This window comes from Engraulis encrasicolus, unplaced genomic scaffold (genome assembly GCF_034702125.1).
Source record: "Engraulis encrasicolus isolate BLACKSEA-1 unplaced genomic scaffold, IST_EnEncr_1.0 scaffold_50_np1212, whole genome shotgun sequence".
NCBI lineage: Eukaryota > Metazoa > Chordata > Actinopteri > Clupeiformes > Engraulidae > Engraulis > Engraulis encrasicolus.
In genome coordinates, this window is record NW_026945819.1 from 122,501 (window position 1) to 141,684 (window position 19,184).

Below are 19,184 nucleotides of genomic sequence, written 5' to 3' on the forward strand. Positions count from 1 at the left end.
GATTCTGATTGGACAGGATGTCAAATATCTGATTTCATTCGGACTCGTCTAAGATTTCCAGACCCTCGAGCGAGCTCACAAAGGTTAACGAAGATGCACGAAGGGTCTGCATGAGAGCCAGACTAGCTTTGCTCCCCCCTTCACTATGAAACAGCAGCCTTTACACTCATTCCATTTCACAATTTAAACATTAATTAGAGACTTATCTAAAAAAATATATAATTTAATTTCTTACATTGAAGGATGAATAACTTACGGTTCTCATAACACTGTCCTCTGTTTGCTGCCACCATCTCTTCTATCTTCTCCATCAGCTGTGTGACCTGCATGTGGTCATCTCTCCTCTTATTGTTGAGGACATGATATCTGTTCCCACATTTCTCTACCAGCCACTGCAGACTCTCTCCTTCACTCTCGATGTGTTTCTCAATGGCTGTGTCTCCCAGCCAGTCTCCACAGGTGAACAGCACTATAGTTTGACTCCAAACTCTCTCACCCAGAAGGGCCAGGTGCTCCTGCACTGATCTTATCCGTTCCTCAATAAATGATCTTCTCACACATATGACCAGCAGTAGAGCATGGAGTCCAGGACGACATAGAAACACGCTGAGCTCAATCTCCTCCTTTGTCATGTTAGGTGTCTCTTGTATTGTGGAAGTATTCCATCCAGGAGCCTCCACCACAGTGACGTGTCTGCCTGCTACTTCTCCCTGTCTCTTCACACACTTAGCTGTTCTCCCATCAGTATCAAACTCCTTTCTGCCAATGATTGTGTTTCCTGTTGAACTCTTTCCAGCAAATCTGTGTCCCAGCAGCACAATTCTCAACTCTGACAAATGATGAGAATCACCTGACAGGAAGAATCACAAGTGAGACTGCAGTTCACCTTATTATAAATGCAGCTGTCTTACATAAATCAAATCCATACAAATTCAGTTCAACCCTGTTGTACAGCACATAGTACTTCCAAAATATTGCGCAGTATCTTTATGATATCAGAAATCATAAGAGCCCTGCTTTTAATTGATATTCTGTAAAATGCAAATACCATGGAGAAGAATGTAAATGTAGTCATATGATGAATTAACAAGGCCGACAGGCGGACAACAGATGCGTCCCTCTATGCCAGTTCCAACTATGCCATTTTCCCCCCCAAACGCCCCCCCTGGCCTCCTCCTAGCCTGTCAACGCCCCCCGAGGATGTACTTTTTGTTTATTGGTCATCATGGACACTCCAAATATTGTGGCAGGCAGCAAGGCAGCAAAATGGCGAGACATGGCTTTATTTTTTGCAGTTTAGGGTATAATAAGCTTATCATCATTCTTGGAATTTCAAAAGAACCATAAGCTATGATTTGAAATTTCACATAGCCTAGATGAAGTAGGCTACATTACAAATTACCAGACATTTATTAGGCCTAACAACCTTTAGTATCACACCATTTCAGCATTATGTGCATGTGGGAAAGAATCTAAACATCGACAAATAATAAATAAATAAAACCGTTTGGGTGAATCATGCGCTTATGGGTTGACCCTTTAGGTGAATTATGGACTTTTTTTCAATACCAGCTTCACCGTCAAGGCACAAAGCAGTGAACGTCCGTGCCAGAGTTTATCAAATGCACACGACTGCAAAGCAATTACGAAAGACGCGTTCTCTCCTGTACTCTCTCTGAGCGCAACAAAAAGCACCATTGCCCTTCCAAATGGCAGTTGGATTGATTTTTTAAAACTCACTGCAGCATTATTTTTAAAAACACGCATTTTGTGCATTAATAACGTGAAACTCAATTACCCAGAATGCTGCACGTGAGCTCTCTACCCGGGTGATTCTGGAAAACAAACATGGCGGCAACTCGCTTTACTACCTTACATAATGTGTTAATCCGACGCTAGATTTCTTAACTGATGAAAATCGAAGGCAGAAATCAACATTGTAGTGTCTAAATATGAGGTCGATTGGTCTATTTGTGGCGTACATCACGATCGGCTGAGTTGTTGGCCTCACGTTTGTCAGTTAGCCTGTGGCTAGGCTACTTTTCGCCAACGTTAGCATCCGGTTCTTATAAGGGCTGTGGGGTCATTCCAGCTGGAATCAGCAAATTTCTGAAAAATCTCCCACTCGACCCCCTCGGATTTGCCTGAAAAAAATGTATGTGATGGCTTAAACATCCAATAGATCATATCCACAATATCAGAACTCAGCTGTAGATACTTTTGGCACAAAAAATCTGTAAATAAGGACACCCCCTACGCTTGTTTTAGCGACATTGCATGAGTGACCATGTTCAGACTCAATTATCTCCAGAACTATTTGTGTCAGATTCATTATATTTTCAGGGCTAAGAGTCCCAGACCTGAATATCATATATTACAATTTGCAGCACTGTAAGTCAAATCACACCGTAATAATGTGCCTCTACTTTTTGTAGATATCATATGTTCTAGGGTTTCCAAATGTCTGTAAAGACCTCAAAGTTCTACATTTAAGGTTCATCCTTGGTAAATGGTCTGATATGTACCATGACTTTCACATCATAGTATATCTAACAAAAGGCTCCAATGGTTGTTGAGATACAGAGGTACAAAGATGGGAAAAAATTAATTCGCACCAATGTTTGGAGCAATATTTCCAATCTATGACACTAGGTAGGAGCTTTCTGTTTGGTGTTTCTGAAAGAGGATGTTTTTTTAAACAACATATCAAAAAATTGGGATGGTGTTTTGCCTCATTCTTTTTATAATGGAGTTCAAAATCTCAATTGGCTACAATTACTTGAAGCTATGAGGACCATGTCACCAACCGACTTGTCGGAACTCTCAAATCCATGGCTCTGATGTCACCTTAACAGTGAAAACAAGATGGCTACCCTGTGAATGACAAAGCAAATTCTAGGGAAACCATAACATTTGAAAATAAATTGATTGATGGCACACAGCAAGAATAGCACATTGCACATGGCTTTGATAGACATTCATTATTTTAATTGTAAAATCATAATAATAATTATCATCATCATTTTAGTAGTAGTAGTAGTAGTAGTAGTAGTAGTAGTAGTAGTAGTAGTAGTGGTAGTAGTAGTCTTGGAATAAAGTGATGAAATAGGAGAGGATTAAAGAATTGTAGCACTCTTGTTTGCAACAAGGACTCCCATCCTAACTAATCTTTCAATCAGCACCTGTAACTTTATATTTGCTATGAAGCTTGTGTCTTACTCGTTAAGTTACCAGCTGTATTGCAAAATAACTTGATTCATACTGGCTAGAGATTCCCTCAAACTATTTTGACAGCATGGTCCTGGAGTTTTTGTTAGAAGAGTTTGCTTGCATGCAGTATTCAATATCAGGTGAATATTGAAGGCACAAAAGTTCATATTGGCACCAGACAACCGTGTGGTTCTTGTCACATTGTTGCGATCTAAGTCAGCTGCTTGCATCATTGCAATAATATCCCACAACAATGCTAACAAGTGGATTGCAGGTTAGCAGCAGTGATTTCAATAATCATGGTTTGGATGCTTGTACACAACGTTCATTACTTATAAAGTTTGTCATCACATTGATCCAGGTGAGATGATGGAAGCCGAAAGGAAGCTTTGCAGCATGCAAAATCGTTCAGATATGGTGGAGGATTGGGGGCGGGGAACAGTTCTACAGTCAGGGTACCTCTGTCGTGGTGACTGTTGGTGGGGGTGGGACTGTTTTATGGTCGCATAGGAAAGTAAAACTTGATTAGAGATGACACATAGGAGGAGACAGTTTGTAAAGAGGTATCCTGATTGTAGAACTTCCCACCCCCCATCATCCTCCCCTGACCGAAGTGCCCTGAGCATGGTAGTGGTATGCTTACTGAAATCAGCATCTCTATAGTTCTTCAAGGTGTTCCTCATTGAACTGCCAATGAAGGAAGATTGTGCTCAACAATATGAGTGCAGATACCTAATGCATCATCATTGACAATGGCAAGCTACCTTGTACAGTCAACTCATACAATGCAACTGGTGATAGAAAGTTAAGTGTGTACAAAATGTTTTGTCACAGTCCAGAGCATTGAAAGTTCCTGACTTGTTTCATTCATTTTATATTTTTTTCAAATATTAAATCACCATCAGCAATAACAACAATAGTCTTGGTTATATAGAGTATTTAATTCCTGCTTTGTTGGATCAAGGAAATCATATCAACGCCTTGTGTTATTTCCAGTTTGTTTTTTTAAATGACTTCTCTCAACCATCTTGAATTTATTGCTAACGTAGCGCCGGTGAGAACATGTTGCGTAGTCACTTGATCATCTGGCCGATAGTACACTTAAAAAGATGAGGCCAGAATCCCAGAAAAAAAAATCAGAAATACTGAGCTGAACAAGCAGGGGTGTTAACAGCTTTGGCTGGGCCCGGGATAAAGTCTGAAGAGACCCCTTCCCAATGCAATGTAATGAGTACCCAATCTTGATTCCCCCATGTCCTTGGCCCAGAACAATTCACCACTTCCGCTTCCCTCGGCACTATTTGATCACAGGCTTATGTCACACAGCAATGCGCTTTACGATCATTAAAAGAAATGAGGCAAAACACCATTCTATGTTTTTGCTATGTTGTTAATAAAAATATCTTCTTCCAGACACAACAAAAAACAAGTTCACAGCTGGTGTCATACTTTGGAGGTATTGCTGTAAAAAATGGTGGGTTTTTTTTTCATGACGCCACTTTGGATGGATTTGAGGGATGCATGCCACACTGCATTGAGATTTGAAAAGGCATTATACAAATAAAGGGGCAAAACACCATCCCCATTTTTAGATATGATGTTAAAAAGAATATCCTCTTCCAGAAACAACAAACAGCAAGTTCACAACCGCTGTCATATATTGGAAATATTGCTCCAAACAATGGTGTATTGTTTCCTTCCCATGATGCTGACTTCCTGGAACTATTTTGGAACTATGCCATTGGCTCCGTGAGCCGCCATCTTTGTGTGAAAATGGTACACAAAAATCAAGGGGATTGGCCACCTTCTTAGGATGGATTTGAGGGTTAAGTCAGAAATACTGAAATACTGAGCTGAACAAGTATAAAATCACCTATTTGGTATTAGAGATTTTAGGTTTTAGTGTACACTGACTTGGCTATTCATTTTAGGTGTATTAAACCCAATTTTTCTAAGGTAACAGGGCTTCTAAGGTACACCTGCATGTCACACAGGAATGAGTTTTTAAAATTCATTATAAAAATAATGGGGCAAAACACCATCCCAATTTTTAGATATGTTGTGAATAAAAATATTACCTTTCAGAGACACCAAACAGCAAGATCACAACTGGTGTCATAGATTGGGAATATGGCTCCAAATAATGGTATAAATTAGTTTTTGCCCATCTTTGGACCTCTGCATCTCAACAACCATTGGACCCTTATATTAAATATGATGTGATGTGAAAGGCATGGAACATATCTGACAATGTACCAAGGATGAACCTTGAATGTTGAAATTTGAGGTTTTTATGGACATCTGAAAACCCTTGCAATTTTAATTTCAAAAAAAAGTAGAGGGCCAGCATTAAGGTGTAATTTGACATACAGTGCTGCAATGAAAAAATAATGGACCTACTACAAACAGTTTTGGAGATAATTAAGTCTGAATATGGTCACTCAGGCAGTGACACCAAATCAGGGGGAGGGGTGTCCTTAGTTACAGATTTTTTGTGGAAAAAGTATGCACAGCTGAAATCTGCAATGGTGGATATGTTCTATTGGATGTTTAAGCCATCACATATATTTTTTTCAAGCAAATCCGAGGGCGTCGAGTGGGGACCATTTGCTGATTCCAGCTGGAATGACCCTGTGGAAAGGCTATGCTTGCACGCATTCGCTCCGTAGTCTGCCGCCTTGTGGCCACAGGAAGGAACAATTTAAAGAAAGCGTTTCAGACGGACAACAATTGAATGAAAGCGTTTCAGACGGACAACAATTTAATGAAAGCGTTTCAGACGGATGGAAATTTAATGAAAGCGTTTCAGACGGACGGACGGACAGACAGACCCTGTTATAGAGATGCTGGACGCATCTAAAAAGTGAATAAAAAAAAACTATTTGTAAAAGCAAGCTAAAACTCACCCATCAGTGATCTGAGTGAATCTCGCTCTCTCTTCACCTTCATCATCCTGTCTTTTCCACTCTCTTCATCTCTCCTCCATTTCTCCTCCAACTCCTCTATTCTCTGTCTATCCATCTCATAACACTGTCCTCTGTTTGCTGCCACCATCTTTTCTATCTTCTCCATCAGCTGTGTGACCTGCATGTGATCATCTCTCCTCTTATTGTTGAGGACATGATATCTGTTCCCACATTTCTCTACCAGCCACTTCAGACTCTCTCCTTCACTCTCAATGTGCTGCTCAATGGGTGTGTCTCCCAGCCAGTCTCCACAGGTGAACAGCACTATAGTGTGACTCCACACTCTCTCACCCAGAAGCTCCAGGTGTTCCTGTACTGATCTCCTGTATGTCCTTGTGATTGCCATATCCACTCCTATGACCAGCAGTATAGCGTGGGGTCCAGGAAGACATTGATACATACTGTGCTTGATGTCCTTTTTGGGAAGGTTGAAGGGTTTATCTATGAGATACATTGCAGATTCTGTTGCACTCCCCCACCATCCTGGAGCCTCCACCACAGTGATATGTCGCCTTGCTACTTCTCTGTGTTTCTTTACACACTGAGCTGTTCTCCTTAAAGTTTCAAACTCCTCTCTGCCCAGGATGGTGTTTCCTGATGAACTCTTCCCAGCAAATCTGTGTCCCAGCAGCACAATCCTTAACTCTGACAAATGAAGACAATCACCTGTCAGGAAGAAACACATGTGATGCTTCAGGTCTACACATTTTATATCAATGGAAATTACAACCATTTAATCAAATCATTTCTTGTGCTAAATGCATGCTATTAAGCTAGTAATTTAAGACATAAGACTGGAAACATGTTGTCAGTATGTTTCAACATCAGTAATATTTATGTCTTTAATTCATGGCTAATAATGCTTCCATTGGTGTTGTTTTAATGAGACAGTAGTGGCCTAATGGAAAAGGGATTCGGTTTTAGAATCAGAAAGTTGTATGTGTTTTTGTAATCGATGTTTTATGTTAATGACTGAGGGAGAATGCAACTCTTAGATCCACAACAATGGAGACAACACTATACAGTGGTGCTCATATGTTTACATACCCCAGCAGAATATGTGCTTTCTCTGCGATTTCTCACAAAATATGAAGGATTACACAAAACCTTTTTTTTCACTCATTGCTAGTGACTGGCTTAAGACATTTATTAGCAATCATCTGTGTTTACTCTTTCAAAAGCATGATCACAACCCAAACTACCCAAATGACCCTGTTCAAAAGTTTACATACCCTAGTTTCTGATGCTGAATATGGCCCTGTTTAACATCAAGGACCGCTCTAAATAGTTTGTGGTAGTTGTGGATAAGGTTCTTAATGTTCTCAGATGACAAAACAGCACATTCTTCCTGGCAGAATGGTAGTTTCCTATAATGTCTTTGGGTGTCTTGCTGGAACCTCACATTTGAGGTTTCCCCTGAGTGGCTCAATGATGTTGAGATCAGGAGAGTGAGATGGTCGCTCAAAAACCTTCATTTTATTCTTTCTGAAGCTAATGACGGGTTGATTTGGCTTTCTGTGTCGAAATATTGTCATGTTGGCACTGTTGGAATTTCAATTCAGAAATGCAATATGAGGGGGTCTGGTTGGAATCAAGCCATTGGGCAAGGGAATCATTGCATTGCAATGATCATTGCAAGGCAAATTGTTCAGGAGGCAAAGGACAATCAAAAAATAACTTCAGGTGAAATATAGGACAACATCAACAAATGTTTTAAACTGCACAGCAATGAGGCACTTGAGGAGAGATGGGCTGTTGGGGGTTGCCAGGAGAAAGCCATTACTACAAAAATGCAAACATGTTATTTTGCATATGATACACCAAATAGCATAGTGAGAAGCATCAGAATGCCTGTGACAAAGTCATTTGGAAAAATGAGATCAATATGGAACTTTTTTCAGCCACTATTAACAGTACCATTTGGAGAACAGTCAACGGAGCCTATGATGAAAGTTACACCATCCCTTCCCTGGACCACTGATGTCATGGGGACATTTGAGTTACAAATGCACTGCACTTTTGGTCCATACTCACAGAATGATGAATACATTGCCCTGTGAAAAATACTGGAGGAAACTTGACACTCATCAGCCTTGAAACTGCACATGGTCCATTGTTTGGACATGCCAACATGACAATATTTCAACACAGAAAGCCAAATCAACCCGTCATTAGCTTCAGAAAGAATAAAATGAAGGTTTTTGAGCGACCATCTCACTCTCCTGATCTCAACATCATTGAGCCACTCAGGGGAAACCTCAAATGTGAGGTTCCAGCAAGACACCCAAAAATATTATAGGAAACAACCATTCTGCCAGGAAGAATGTGCTGTTTTGTCATCTGAGAACATTAAGAGCCTTATCCACAACTACCACAAACCATTTAGAGCGGTCCCTGATGCTAAATAGGGCCATATTCAGCATCAGAAACTAGGGTATGTAAACTTTTGAACAGGGTCATTTGGGTAGTTAAGGTTGTGATCATGCTTTTGAAAGAGTAAACACAGAAGATTGCTAATAAATATCTTAAGCCAGTCACTAGCAATGAGTGAAAAAAAAGGTTTTGTGTAATCCTTCATATTTTGTGAGAAATTGCCAAGAAAGCACATATTCTGCTGGGGTATGTAAACATATGAGCACCACTGTATATGTTTAATATAAATGTCTTAAGAAAGAAAAAATATACCCCAACTCACCCATCTGTGATCGAAAAGATTCTCTCTCTCTCTTCACTGTCATCCTCCTCTCTTTCACTCTCTCTTCATCTCTCCTTCTCTTCTGCTCCAACTCTTCTATTCTCTTTCTCTCCATCTCATAACACTGTCCTCTGTTTGCTGCCACCATCTCTTCTATCTTCTCCATCAGCTGTGTGACCTGCATGTTGTCATCTCTCTTCTTATTGTTGAAGACATGATATCTGCTCCCACATTTCTCTACCAGCCACTGCAGACTCTCACCTTCACTCTCAATATACTGCTCAATAGGTCTGTCTCCCAGCCGGTCTCCACAGGTGAACAGCACTATAGTGTGATTCCACACTCTCTCACCCAGAAGCTCCAGGTGTTGCTGCACTGATATTCTGTATATCTCTGTGAATGCTTTATCCACATCTATGACCAGCAGTAGAGCATGGGGTCCAGGAGGACACAGAGACACACTGAGCTCAATCTCCTCTTTGGTCATGATGGACGTTTCTTCTGTAGTCTCAGTATTCCATCCTGGAGCATCCACCACAGTGATGTGTCTGCCTGCTACTTCTCCCTGTCTCTTCACACACTGAGCTGTTCTCCCTACAGTATCAAACTCCTCTCTGCCCAGGATGGTGTTCCCTGATGAACTCTTCCCTTCGTATCTGGCTCCCAGCAGCAAAATCCTCAACTCTGACAAGTGCAGAAAATCACCTGGCAGGAAGAAACACAAGTGATGATTCAGGTCTATACATTTCTTTATCAATAGAAATTACAACCATTTAATCAAATAATGTGTTGTGATAAATTCATGCTATTACCGTAAGCTATTAATTTAAGAAATTATTAGACTGGAAACATGTTGTCAATATGTTTCAACATCAGTAATATTTATGTCTTAAATTCACGGCTGTTAATGCTGTCATTGGTGTTATTTTAATAGGACAGAAGCGGCCTAATATATAGGGATATGGTTTTGGAACCAGAAAGTTGTACATGTTCAGTTTTTTGTAAGCAATGTTTTATGTTAATAACTGAGGGAGAATGCAACTCTTAGATCCACAGAAATGGAGACAAAACTATCAGGCATGAAAACGGGTCAGGGGTGAAAAAGGTGAGAAAGGTGCGGCGTGGCGCGGTGGCACGGAGCGGCGCTGCGCGGCGCGGCGCGTGTGCTGCAGCGGTGCGCGCGAATGTGTGGTGTGCAGTGGCGTTTTTGGGGGATAGTGTTGAGTCATACTAGGGGGGTCTGGGGGCATGGTCTCCCATGGGAGAAAATTTAGCTAAAACCGTCTTTAAATTATGAATTTTGAGCATACTGTAGCGACCCAGGGACAGTGAACATAAGAAGAACTGTCAACCATCTTCGTTACTTCATGATTGTCATGCTGTCATGTCTGATGAGGGGGGCAGACAGACAGACAGACAGACAGACAGACAGACAGACAGACAGACAGACAGACAGACAGACAGACAGACAGACAGACAGACAGACAGACAGACAGATAGATAGATAGATAGAATGGGTTTTGGTTCTCAGGCTTTTTAAAAAATAAATTCCCCCTTGACCTCATCAAAACCCTGCCAATGCCCCCCTTATAATAGACTAATGCCCCCCAATGGCAACTAAGCACCCCCTCCTCTCAACACTATCCAATGTCCCCTCAACGCTTGCCTGGTTGTGATCTCGTTTGAACAGTTAATCATCATATTTCAGACAACTTGTAATACAAAAAAATCTTTGACACAGTTTGGATAAACTACTGAAAATTTTGTCCATTCACCTAGTATATCTGTTTCCCTATAAAAAAAATAATAGGAAAGCTCCAACTTTGACCGTGAAAAAAAAAAACAGTTTGACCGTGTTCCACTAGATTTTTAATATGTCATTTAGATGTAGGCTACCAAGGGATTACAAAAAACTTGGCATGATTCCTAAAACAATTTGTCCCGTGTCAAACGATTGACTAAGTTAGGCTTCGCTCTTTCTCCCTCTCCCTCTCTCTCGTGCGTGCTATAAGAAGCCGCAGCATTCGAAGCATGACGTTGGATGCCTCGCGTAGATATGCGCTTCTTCCCCGGCCGTAGCGCATACTATTTCGCCATTCCGTAGCGCACAGACCCGTTAAAATAGCCGTCAGGAAAACGTGCCGTAAGCCTACCCAAGCTTTCATTAAGGGAGCTCATTTGAGAATAAATACTTTTTCACGTGGGCAGGGCAAATGCGGTTTCAAATTATTAGGAAAACAGCTTAACTTCTGTGGCTAACTACATCCACTCCCTTCTCATCGAAATGCTTGCGTCTTGATGTTCTCATAACAAGAATCATGATCTCAAATAGCTACCTCTCTGGGAAACATGTAGACTATCTGTGACAGATCGTTTGGACATTTTCTTATAATCAGAGATGTTCTAGAACTAAAAAGAAAGATATTTGATACAACCACGCCAGCCCCGCAGAACAAATCTTCACCTGTTTAAAACGCTTTCAAAGATAAGTATGAAGGGCGGGACTTAGATTGAGCTCGTTCACGTTATTGGCTGTGCCGACAGCAACAAATGCTGTGATTGGTCAAACGTCATTGTCAGTTGTGGAAAGTTTTCTGCGGTAGAGCGCTACACAATGATACAGTAACTTGGCGCTACACTTTTCTCCTCGCTCGACACCCCCCCCCCCCTACCCCTAAAATTTTCTCCTCGGATCTACACGATTCACAGAAATGACCCATTTTGATTTCAAAACGGCGAAATTCGCCGAAAGGTGAGGGATTTTCATGCCTGAACTATATATTTGTATACATTTTGTTTAAAAAATGAAACAATATACCCCTACTCACCCATCTGAGATCGGAGTGATTCTCTCTCTCTCTTCACCTTCATCATCCTCTCTGTCCCTCTCTCTTCAGCTCTCCTCCTCTTCTCCTCCAACTCTTCTATTCTCCATCTATCCGTCTCATAACACTGTCCTCTGTTTGCTGCCACCATCTCTTCTATCTTCTTCATCAGCTGTGTGACCTGCATGTGGTCATCTCTCCTCTCATTGTTGAGGACATGATATCTGTTCCCACATTTCTCTACCAGCCACTGCAGACTCTCTCCTTCACTCTCAATGTGCTGCTCAATGGGTGTGTCTCTCAGCAGGTCTCCATGGGTGAACAGCACTATAGTCTGACTCCACACTCTCTCACCCAGAAGCTCCAGGTGTTGCTGCACTGATCTTCTGTGTTCCGCTGTGAATGATCTGTCCACATCTCTAGCCAGCAGTAAAATGTGGGGTCCAGGAGGACACAGAGACACACTGAGCTCAATCTCCTCTTTGATTATGTTGGGTGCATATTCAATAGATATACCATCCCATCCTGGAGCTTCCACCACAGTGACGTGTCTCCCTGCTACTTCTCCCTGTCTCTTCACACACTGTGCGGTTCTCCCTGCAGTATCAAACTCCACTCTGCCCAGGATGGTGTTTCCTGATGAACTCTTTCCCCCATGTCTATATCCGAGCAGTAAAATCCTCAAGTCTTCTTCATCAGGGGTGACATGACCTATATAAATGCATATTAGTTTCAGAATCTTAGTTATACAGTCTTAATCGTGTAGAAATGGTCATGTTTTGCATCTGAACATTGTAGTTAGTGAAATTATTGTCTAAGAACATCAACCACTTTTGTAGTTTGTGCAGATGTCATTGCCATGGATATGCAGCAGGAGGAACAGTAGTGAAGACATTATTATGGGATGCTCAGCAGTAGAGTAGTTGAAAAGAGAAAAACACGCACATCTGTCTCAAAAAGATTGAATGCAGGACCAGCAAAAATACCAACGAGAGCTTGGTGTCACAGACATTTCATTCAGTGTTTCATGTTCAGCAACAGACTCACCTGCATGAGGCCTGGACCCAGAGGATGCCATTGGTCACCAGTGATGGGCGTTTTAGATGGGTTTGGGCTGTGTACTGCTGTTTTCACAAAATATTTAACAATAACAATCAGAACCAATTGCTGTATGTACATGCAGCACATTTTCTTGTCTCATGAGTTTTACAAAGTAGATGGGTTTGTGCTGTGGTACTGTGTGTATCCACAAAACATTCAGTAGTTACAATCAGAATCATTTACTGAATTATTGTAGAGCATTTATTTTTCTTCAGTGCATGTCATGGTTCAACAAGCGATGCAATTAAATAGTCACAATCAGAATCAATTACTGAATGCCTTTACTGTATTTACTGTTGTAATTAATTAAATGTTGTGATTGCCATAGTATCATGGTCATGAATATCAGGTATACAGTGACCCTGGTTAAAATGATCACTGGTCTGTAAATGAGAAGGAGGAAGGAAATACTTGTTTATTCACGTGCCTATTGCATTTGCTTCAGACCAGTGAATTTTAACACAACTTTACATTACACTATTTAACATGGCCCTATAGTTTTCTGAACACTAGCCAGAAATTACCCTCTCAGCAATCCAGCCAATGACCAGGATTAATCATTACCCATAAGCCATTGCTTTCCAAATAGCCTTGTGATTATCAAAAAGACCTCATACTGAAGCCTGTTAGAGCTACACTCATGAACTGTAGGCCTAAACATTTTATCTGTAACAGACAAGCATTACGTACATGCTATTTAGATCTCTGCGTTTAGGTCAGATCATTTGTTCACTACAGTCTTACAGGATTACGATGACAATCTCATTTTGTCTACCCAACACAGACGATAGCCAGAGTTGATATGACACTACAAATGTCTTATAAAAACGCTCACCTGAAATATGTTGCTGCTGTAAATGTCCCGTTACAAATTGTGTTTCTCCTCTCCTCGGTGCTAGAGTCTCTTCTCCTCTGACTAATGTAGAGCTAATGTACAGACATGTTGGCGACGTACTATTGTGACACGTATTGTACTGTTCAATACAGACATGTAGGCTACATACTTGTAGTATTGTGACATGTATTGTAATGTTCAAGCCAGAGGTGGTTTATTACAGCTGATAAGACAGCATGGTTTACAGGTAAGAGTTCGCAGTCCAACTTGATTAGGCCCAGTGGTAAACAAGGGTTTGGTCGCTTCATGTGATGAGTTTAGAATGTTAACTAAAATAAATGGTTTAGTCTAAACATACTAGGCCTATATCTGCACAGCCTTCATCAAAAGAAATAAATAGTATCTTTCAACTATGCTTTACACACACACACACACGCACACACACAGACAGACACGCATGCACACACCCACGCATGCACGCACGCACGCAGGCACGCATGCACACAGGCACGCCCGCACACACTATTCTGTGCTTTAGATCTAGTGGTGAGCCTGTTGACGTGTAACATGATCCTGCTGTTTATTGAGACTGGGAAGTGATAGTGAGAGATATTGAATTACTCAACAGATGCTTTTAAATGACAGAGGCATCACACACATGCATGCACACACACACACACACACACACACACACACACACACACACACACACACACACACACACACACACACACACACACACACACACACACACACACACACACACACACACACACACACACACACACACACACACACACACAAACAGAGGGGCAGGAGTACTTCGCTTTCCCTCCTTATCTTCACTCCTCTTTCCCATTCCTCCATCCCTATTTACAGTGTCTCTACTCCTCTACATCTTTCCTCCATCAGTTATTTACAGTCTCTATAGTCCTCTACATCTTTCCTCCATCTCTATTTACAGTGTCCATACTCGTATACATCTTTCCTCCGTCCCTATTTGGGTAGATGACGTGACGTGTAAATTTTGCTGTCGCAGGCTCTTAAAATTAAGTAAATTCATGCTTTCAAAATTGTCAATGCTTTAAATGATTAAACTAATGTCGTTGTTGTGAAAAAGTAATGTGTAATAAATCCAGAGCTTAAATAAGTATACTTAATTTTGAGTCAAATGTCACATTTGTCCTATGGTGTGACTGAGGCAAGCCTGGTTCTACATATTAAAACATTTTTAAATAAATAATCAAAGCTCAGTCATTTGTCTAAACAACCCTGGCATGTTTTTCAAGGTGTCTATTTTAGCAAGTGGCAATGCTTAATTTTTTTCCTGTTTTTCTGAGACCGTATGGACTTATGAAACTTTGTCGCATAAAATAAGGTCCTGTGGTGTGACATCATTTTTTTGGTTAATTCTGTGGATAATTATCTCTTGTTGAAGCTCCAGCGGTACATAAATTGTGACTTTAGACCCTTAACCCTTTTAATGCCGTCGTCGCAAAATTGCGACAGGTCGCGGTATTGAATTAGGTGGGCTGTCACGTCGAATAGAGTGTAAAATCTTGTCCATAATCCTTTCCACTGGGTGGCAGACATGTGGTACTTCAATCCTTTCCAAGAATTTCGACCCCTCTTAGTGTATTTTTTTCGAGTAATTTCCATCTGAAAACCCAGACGTGGAAGTTGCGTTGCAAGTCACTATTTCAAAACAAAGGAGGATCGGCGTTGTGAGATTTTGCACATAATTTCCTCTAATTCAAGCCCAAATACATTCCAAATGCAAGTTGTCTTGGTGGTTTATGTTTAGTGACATTATATTTTCCCACAAGTTGATTGTATACAGTCATGGCCAAAAGTATTGGCACCCCTTCAATTCTGTTAGAAAATACTCAATTTCTTCCAGAAAGTGATTGCAATCACAAATTCTTTGTTATTAATATCTTCATTTGTTTTTCTTGCAATGAAAAAACACAAAAGAGAATGAAACAACGTCAAATGAATGATCATTTTACACAAAACTCAAAAAATGGGCCGGACAAAAGTATTGACACCCTCAGCCTAATACTTGGTAGCACAACCTTTAGACAAAATATCTGCAAACAGCCACTTGCAGTAACCATCAATGAGCTTCCTACAACACTCTACTGGAATTTTAGACCATCCTTGAGGTGATTTGAAGGGTGCTTTCTCCAAACTATCATTGTGAGATCTCTCCACGGGTTTTCTATGGGATTAGGGGGTGGGCTCCTACATTATGCTGCAAAATTTGTTGATAGTCTTTAGACTTCATAATTTCATGCACACGGTCAAGCAGTCCAGTGCCAGAGGCAGCAAAGCAACCTCAAAACATCAGGGAACCTCTGCCATGTTTGACTGTACGGACCGTGTTATTTTCTTTGAAGGCCTCATCTTTTTTCCTGCATTCATTTGAATGGACAGGAAAACACTGAGGGCTTCAAAGAAAAGAATACGGTCCGTACAGTCAAACATGGCAGAGGTTCCCTGATGTTTTGAGGTTGCTTTGCTGCCTCTGGCACTGGACTGCTTGACCATGTGCTTGGAATTATGAAGTCTGAAGATTATCAACAAATTTTGCTGCATAATGTAGGAGTCCACCCCCTAATCCCATAGAAAACCTGTGGAGGGGTCTCACAGTGGCAGTTTGGAGAAAGCACCCTTCAAATCTCAAGAAGGATGGTCTAAAATTCCATCGGAGTGTTGTAGGAAGCTCATTGATGGTTACCGCAAGTGGCTGTTTGCAGATATTTTGTCTAAAGGTTGTGCTACCAAGTATTAGGCTGAGGGTGTCAATACTTTTGTCCGGCCCATTTTTTAAGTTTTGTGTAAAATGATCATTCATTTGACTTTTTTTCATTATCTTTTGTGTTTTTTCATTGCAAGAAAAACAAATGAAGATATTAATAACAAAGAATTTGTGATTGCAACCATTTTCTGGAAGAAATTGAGTATTTTCTAACAGAATTGAAGGGGTGCCAATACTTTTGGCCATGACTGTATGTGTAGACATTTATAATATGGCCTTAGACAATGCGTCTCCTATTGCTAGCTTAGCCGTGGCTACAGAGAAGAACAGCCAATTCGAATAGGCAGTGAAATAGATCCCCTTGCCAAACACAGGGAAACATGGCGTCAGTTTTACATACATAAACAGTTTTACAAACATAACTGATCCTAACCATAACTCAATGGAAAGTTTCGGGATTGAGAGAAGAGGTTTGTTTGGAGACTTCATTAGGTAGGGGAGTTCCCATTTGAACACACGCGACGCGAAGGCGAAGGCGAAGCCCTGTTCCAGGCGAGCTGAACGCATGCGACTGGTTTCATTCACTGAATAAATCTGAAGCAAGTTGGCCTGCCCCCAGACGACAACTTGTCATGATGTTTTGTGTGCAATGCAATTTAGGCCTTGAGCCAGAACCCAAAAATTGACCTCTCGCAATCGAACGGGTGGGCAAGTTCTAATCTGTTTTTTTGACTTCTTGGACATCTCAAGTGAACAGTTTGGCATGATAACCATTGCAAACAGGTAGCTTTTTGGTAGTTATCATGTGTTGAAATGGTGGACCAGTAAAATGGAAATGTGAAAAATCTGCATTGTGGTTCTTTGTTATTATGTAGTTTGTTGACCACACAGGGTGCTTAAATGACCTCAGGGATGCTTTCCCTTCTATCAGGACCCTACAGGAGTTGTTTGATCACACTAATAGGCCAATAGAATCACCTCAGCAATATGTGAATGACAAAATGTGATAAAATATGAAATCCGTTTTTGTTTTTATTAAGCTTATTATTATTACATTTCCCCCAACAGTAAAACAAAAACAAAAAACATAATGAACAAACACATACTAACATGTGATAACCATACTGTACATTAACATGGCATGATAACCATTGCAAACAGGTAGTTAGTGAATGATCATGCATTGAAATGGTGGACCAGTAAAACGGAAATGTGAAAACTGTATTGTTTTTTGTTATTATGCAGTTTGTTGACCACACAGGGTGCCTACATTTCCTCAGGGATGCTTTCCATTCAATCAAGACCCTAAAGAGGTTGTTAGACCATACCAATTGACCTAATAGAATCACCAAAGCAATATGTGATTGACAAAATGTGATAAAAATGACAACATATGAAATCTTCTTTTTTTTCTTAACTTTTCCTGCAACAGCAAGAATAAATAAAGAGCATTATTTCAGTCCTCAGGATCTGACTCAGTCTAGTAATCATCTGTAAATATGTCACCATGATTATCCTCTTCATGCTGATATACACATGTTTGAAGTTTTCAGAGGGTTGTGCAGCATTTCCAGCTACTTCTCAGACATTGGCAATCCAGCAGTTTACATTGATGGCTGTACTTGCAAGACATCAGTTGTAACACTGCCTCAGGGGCTGAATATCCCCACATCCACTGTATAGTGAGATGGACATTTTCATCGTTGGCCCAGACATGGTCAAGTGGGCTTGGGATTTGTGGATGCTGCTGAAGACTTGCTTTCCAGATGCCAGACTGATAGTTGGCACACATAGTTTGCATGAGGAGGTAGTCCTCACACTACTACTACTACTACTACTACTACTACTACTACTACTACTACTACTACTACTACTAGTCCTCACATGGTGGAAATTGGCTTGATTCACACTCTCCATGCTGAGTGCAGAAAAGCTGGTAGCGGGCTGTATTTATGTTCTACGTATTTGTCGATGCTATGTAGAGTTGGCACCTAAATGCTTCACGAATAGGTCCATGGACAGTTCCCAGTCCCGTCCCAGCTCATGAAAAAACTGTTTGAAAGAGCTCTGAACTCATCGTGAGCTTTAAGGCTGAGCTTTCCACGACCTGCACATCCTTTTGTGTTTTTATGATTATTTTTGTATTTACTTTTCTATTGTAGCCCTAGCCTCTTCCCCCTTACATTAGAAAATTAGTATTTCAAGTAAAGATACTGTATACCCTATCACATAACCTCATGGCTTGGTGGTACTCACACTGGGTACAAAGTAGTTCAAGAAAACCATCATGTGGTGTACTCCGACTGTCATGTGGTGTACCCCGGCCGCCTTTAACGCCATAACGCAGTCCCTCTATTATAACAGATATTGTCATTATTTGGTGTCATTATTGTCACCAAAATGGTAATAGAGCTTGGTAAGTCCCGCCCCTTAGTTCCGCATTTCACGGGACCTAAGCTGACCATCTAACAACATGGTAGAGAGTAATTATCTTCCAATCTCAGTCATTATATGCACTGGGCTACAAATATGCTGTTTAAGAGGCTAGATAAAGATAATTCATGCAGAAGTATCAATGTTTTGTTCCGAGGCCGTCTGCATGAAAAATGTGAAGTACGAAAAATTAAACAAAAATATCAGAAACAACATATTTGGAGCTCGTGGCACAACTCGAAGGGGATCGAAATATCATTTTAATGCCGCCATTGGATTACATGCGACGATTTTCGGCTAAAAACAGCGTTGAGGTCCCATGAAATCGGGGGAAGTGACATCACTTTCAAGCTTTATG

At 40.8% G+C, this 19,184-nt stretch overlaps 1 protein-coding gene across 1 annotated transcript in view; it reads right to left on the bottom strand.

Annotated features, from left to right (window-relative positions):
* The window catches only part of LOC134444312 (GTPase IMAP family member 8-like), a 21,983-nt gene extending 3,008 nt beyond the window's left edge, over positions 1-18,975 (bottom strand). Inside the window, exons 1-5 of the mRNA XM_063193651.1 lie at positions 18,729-18,975; positions 11,700-12,407; positions 8,872-9,576; positions 6,117-6,842; positions 257-850 (exon numbers count right to left, since the gene is read on the bottom strand). Of these exons, the coding sequence (XP_063049721.1) occupies positions 257-850; positions 6,117-6,842; positions 8,872-9,576; positions 11,700-12,407; positions 18,729-18,858 (2,863 nt within the window). The 5' untranslated portion in view covers positions 18,859-18,975. The remainder of the gene's footprint in view (positions 1-256; positions 851-6,116; positions 6,843-8,871; positions 9,577-11,699; positions 12,408-18,728) is intronic.
* Between the last annotated feature and the right edge of the window lie 209 nt (positions 18,976-19,184).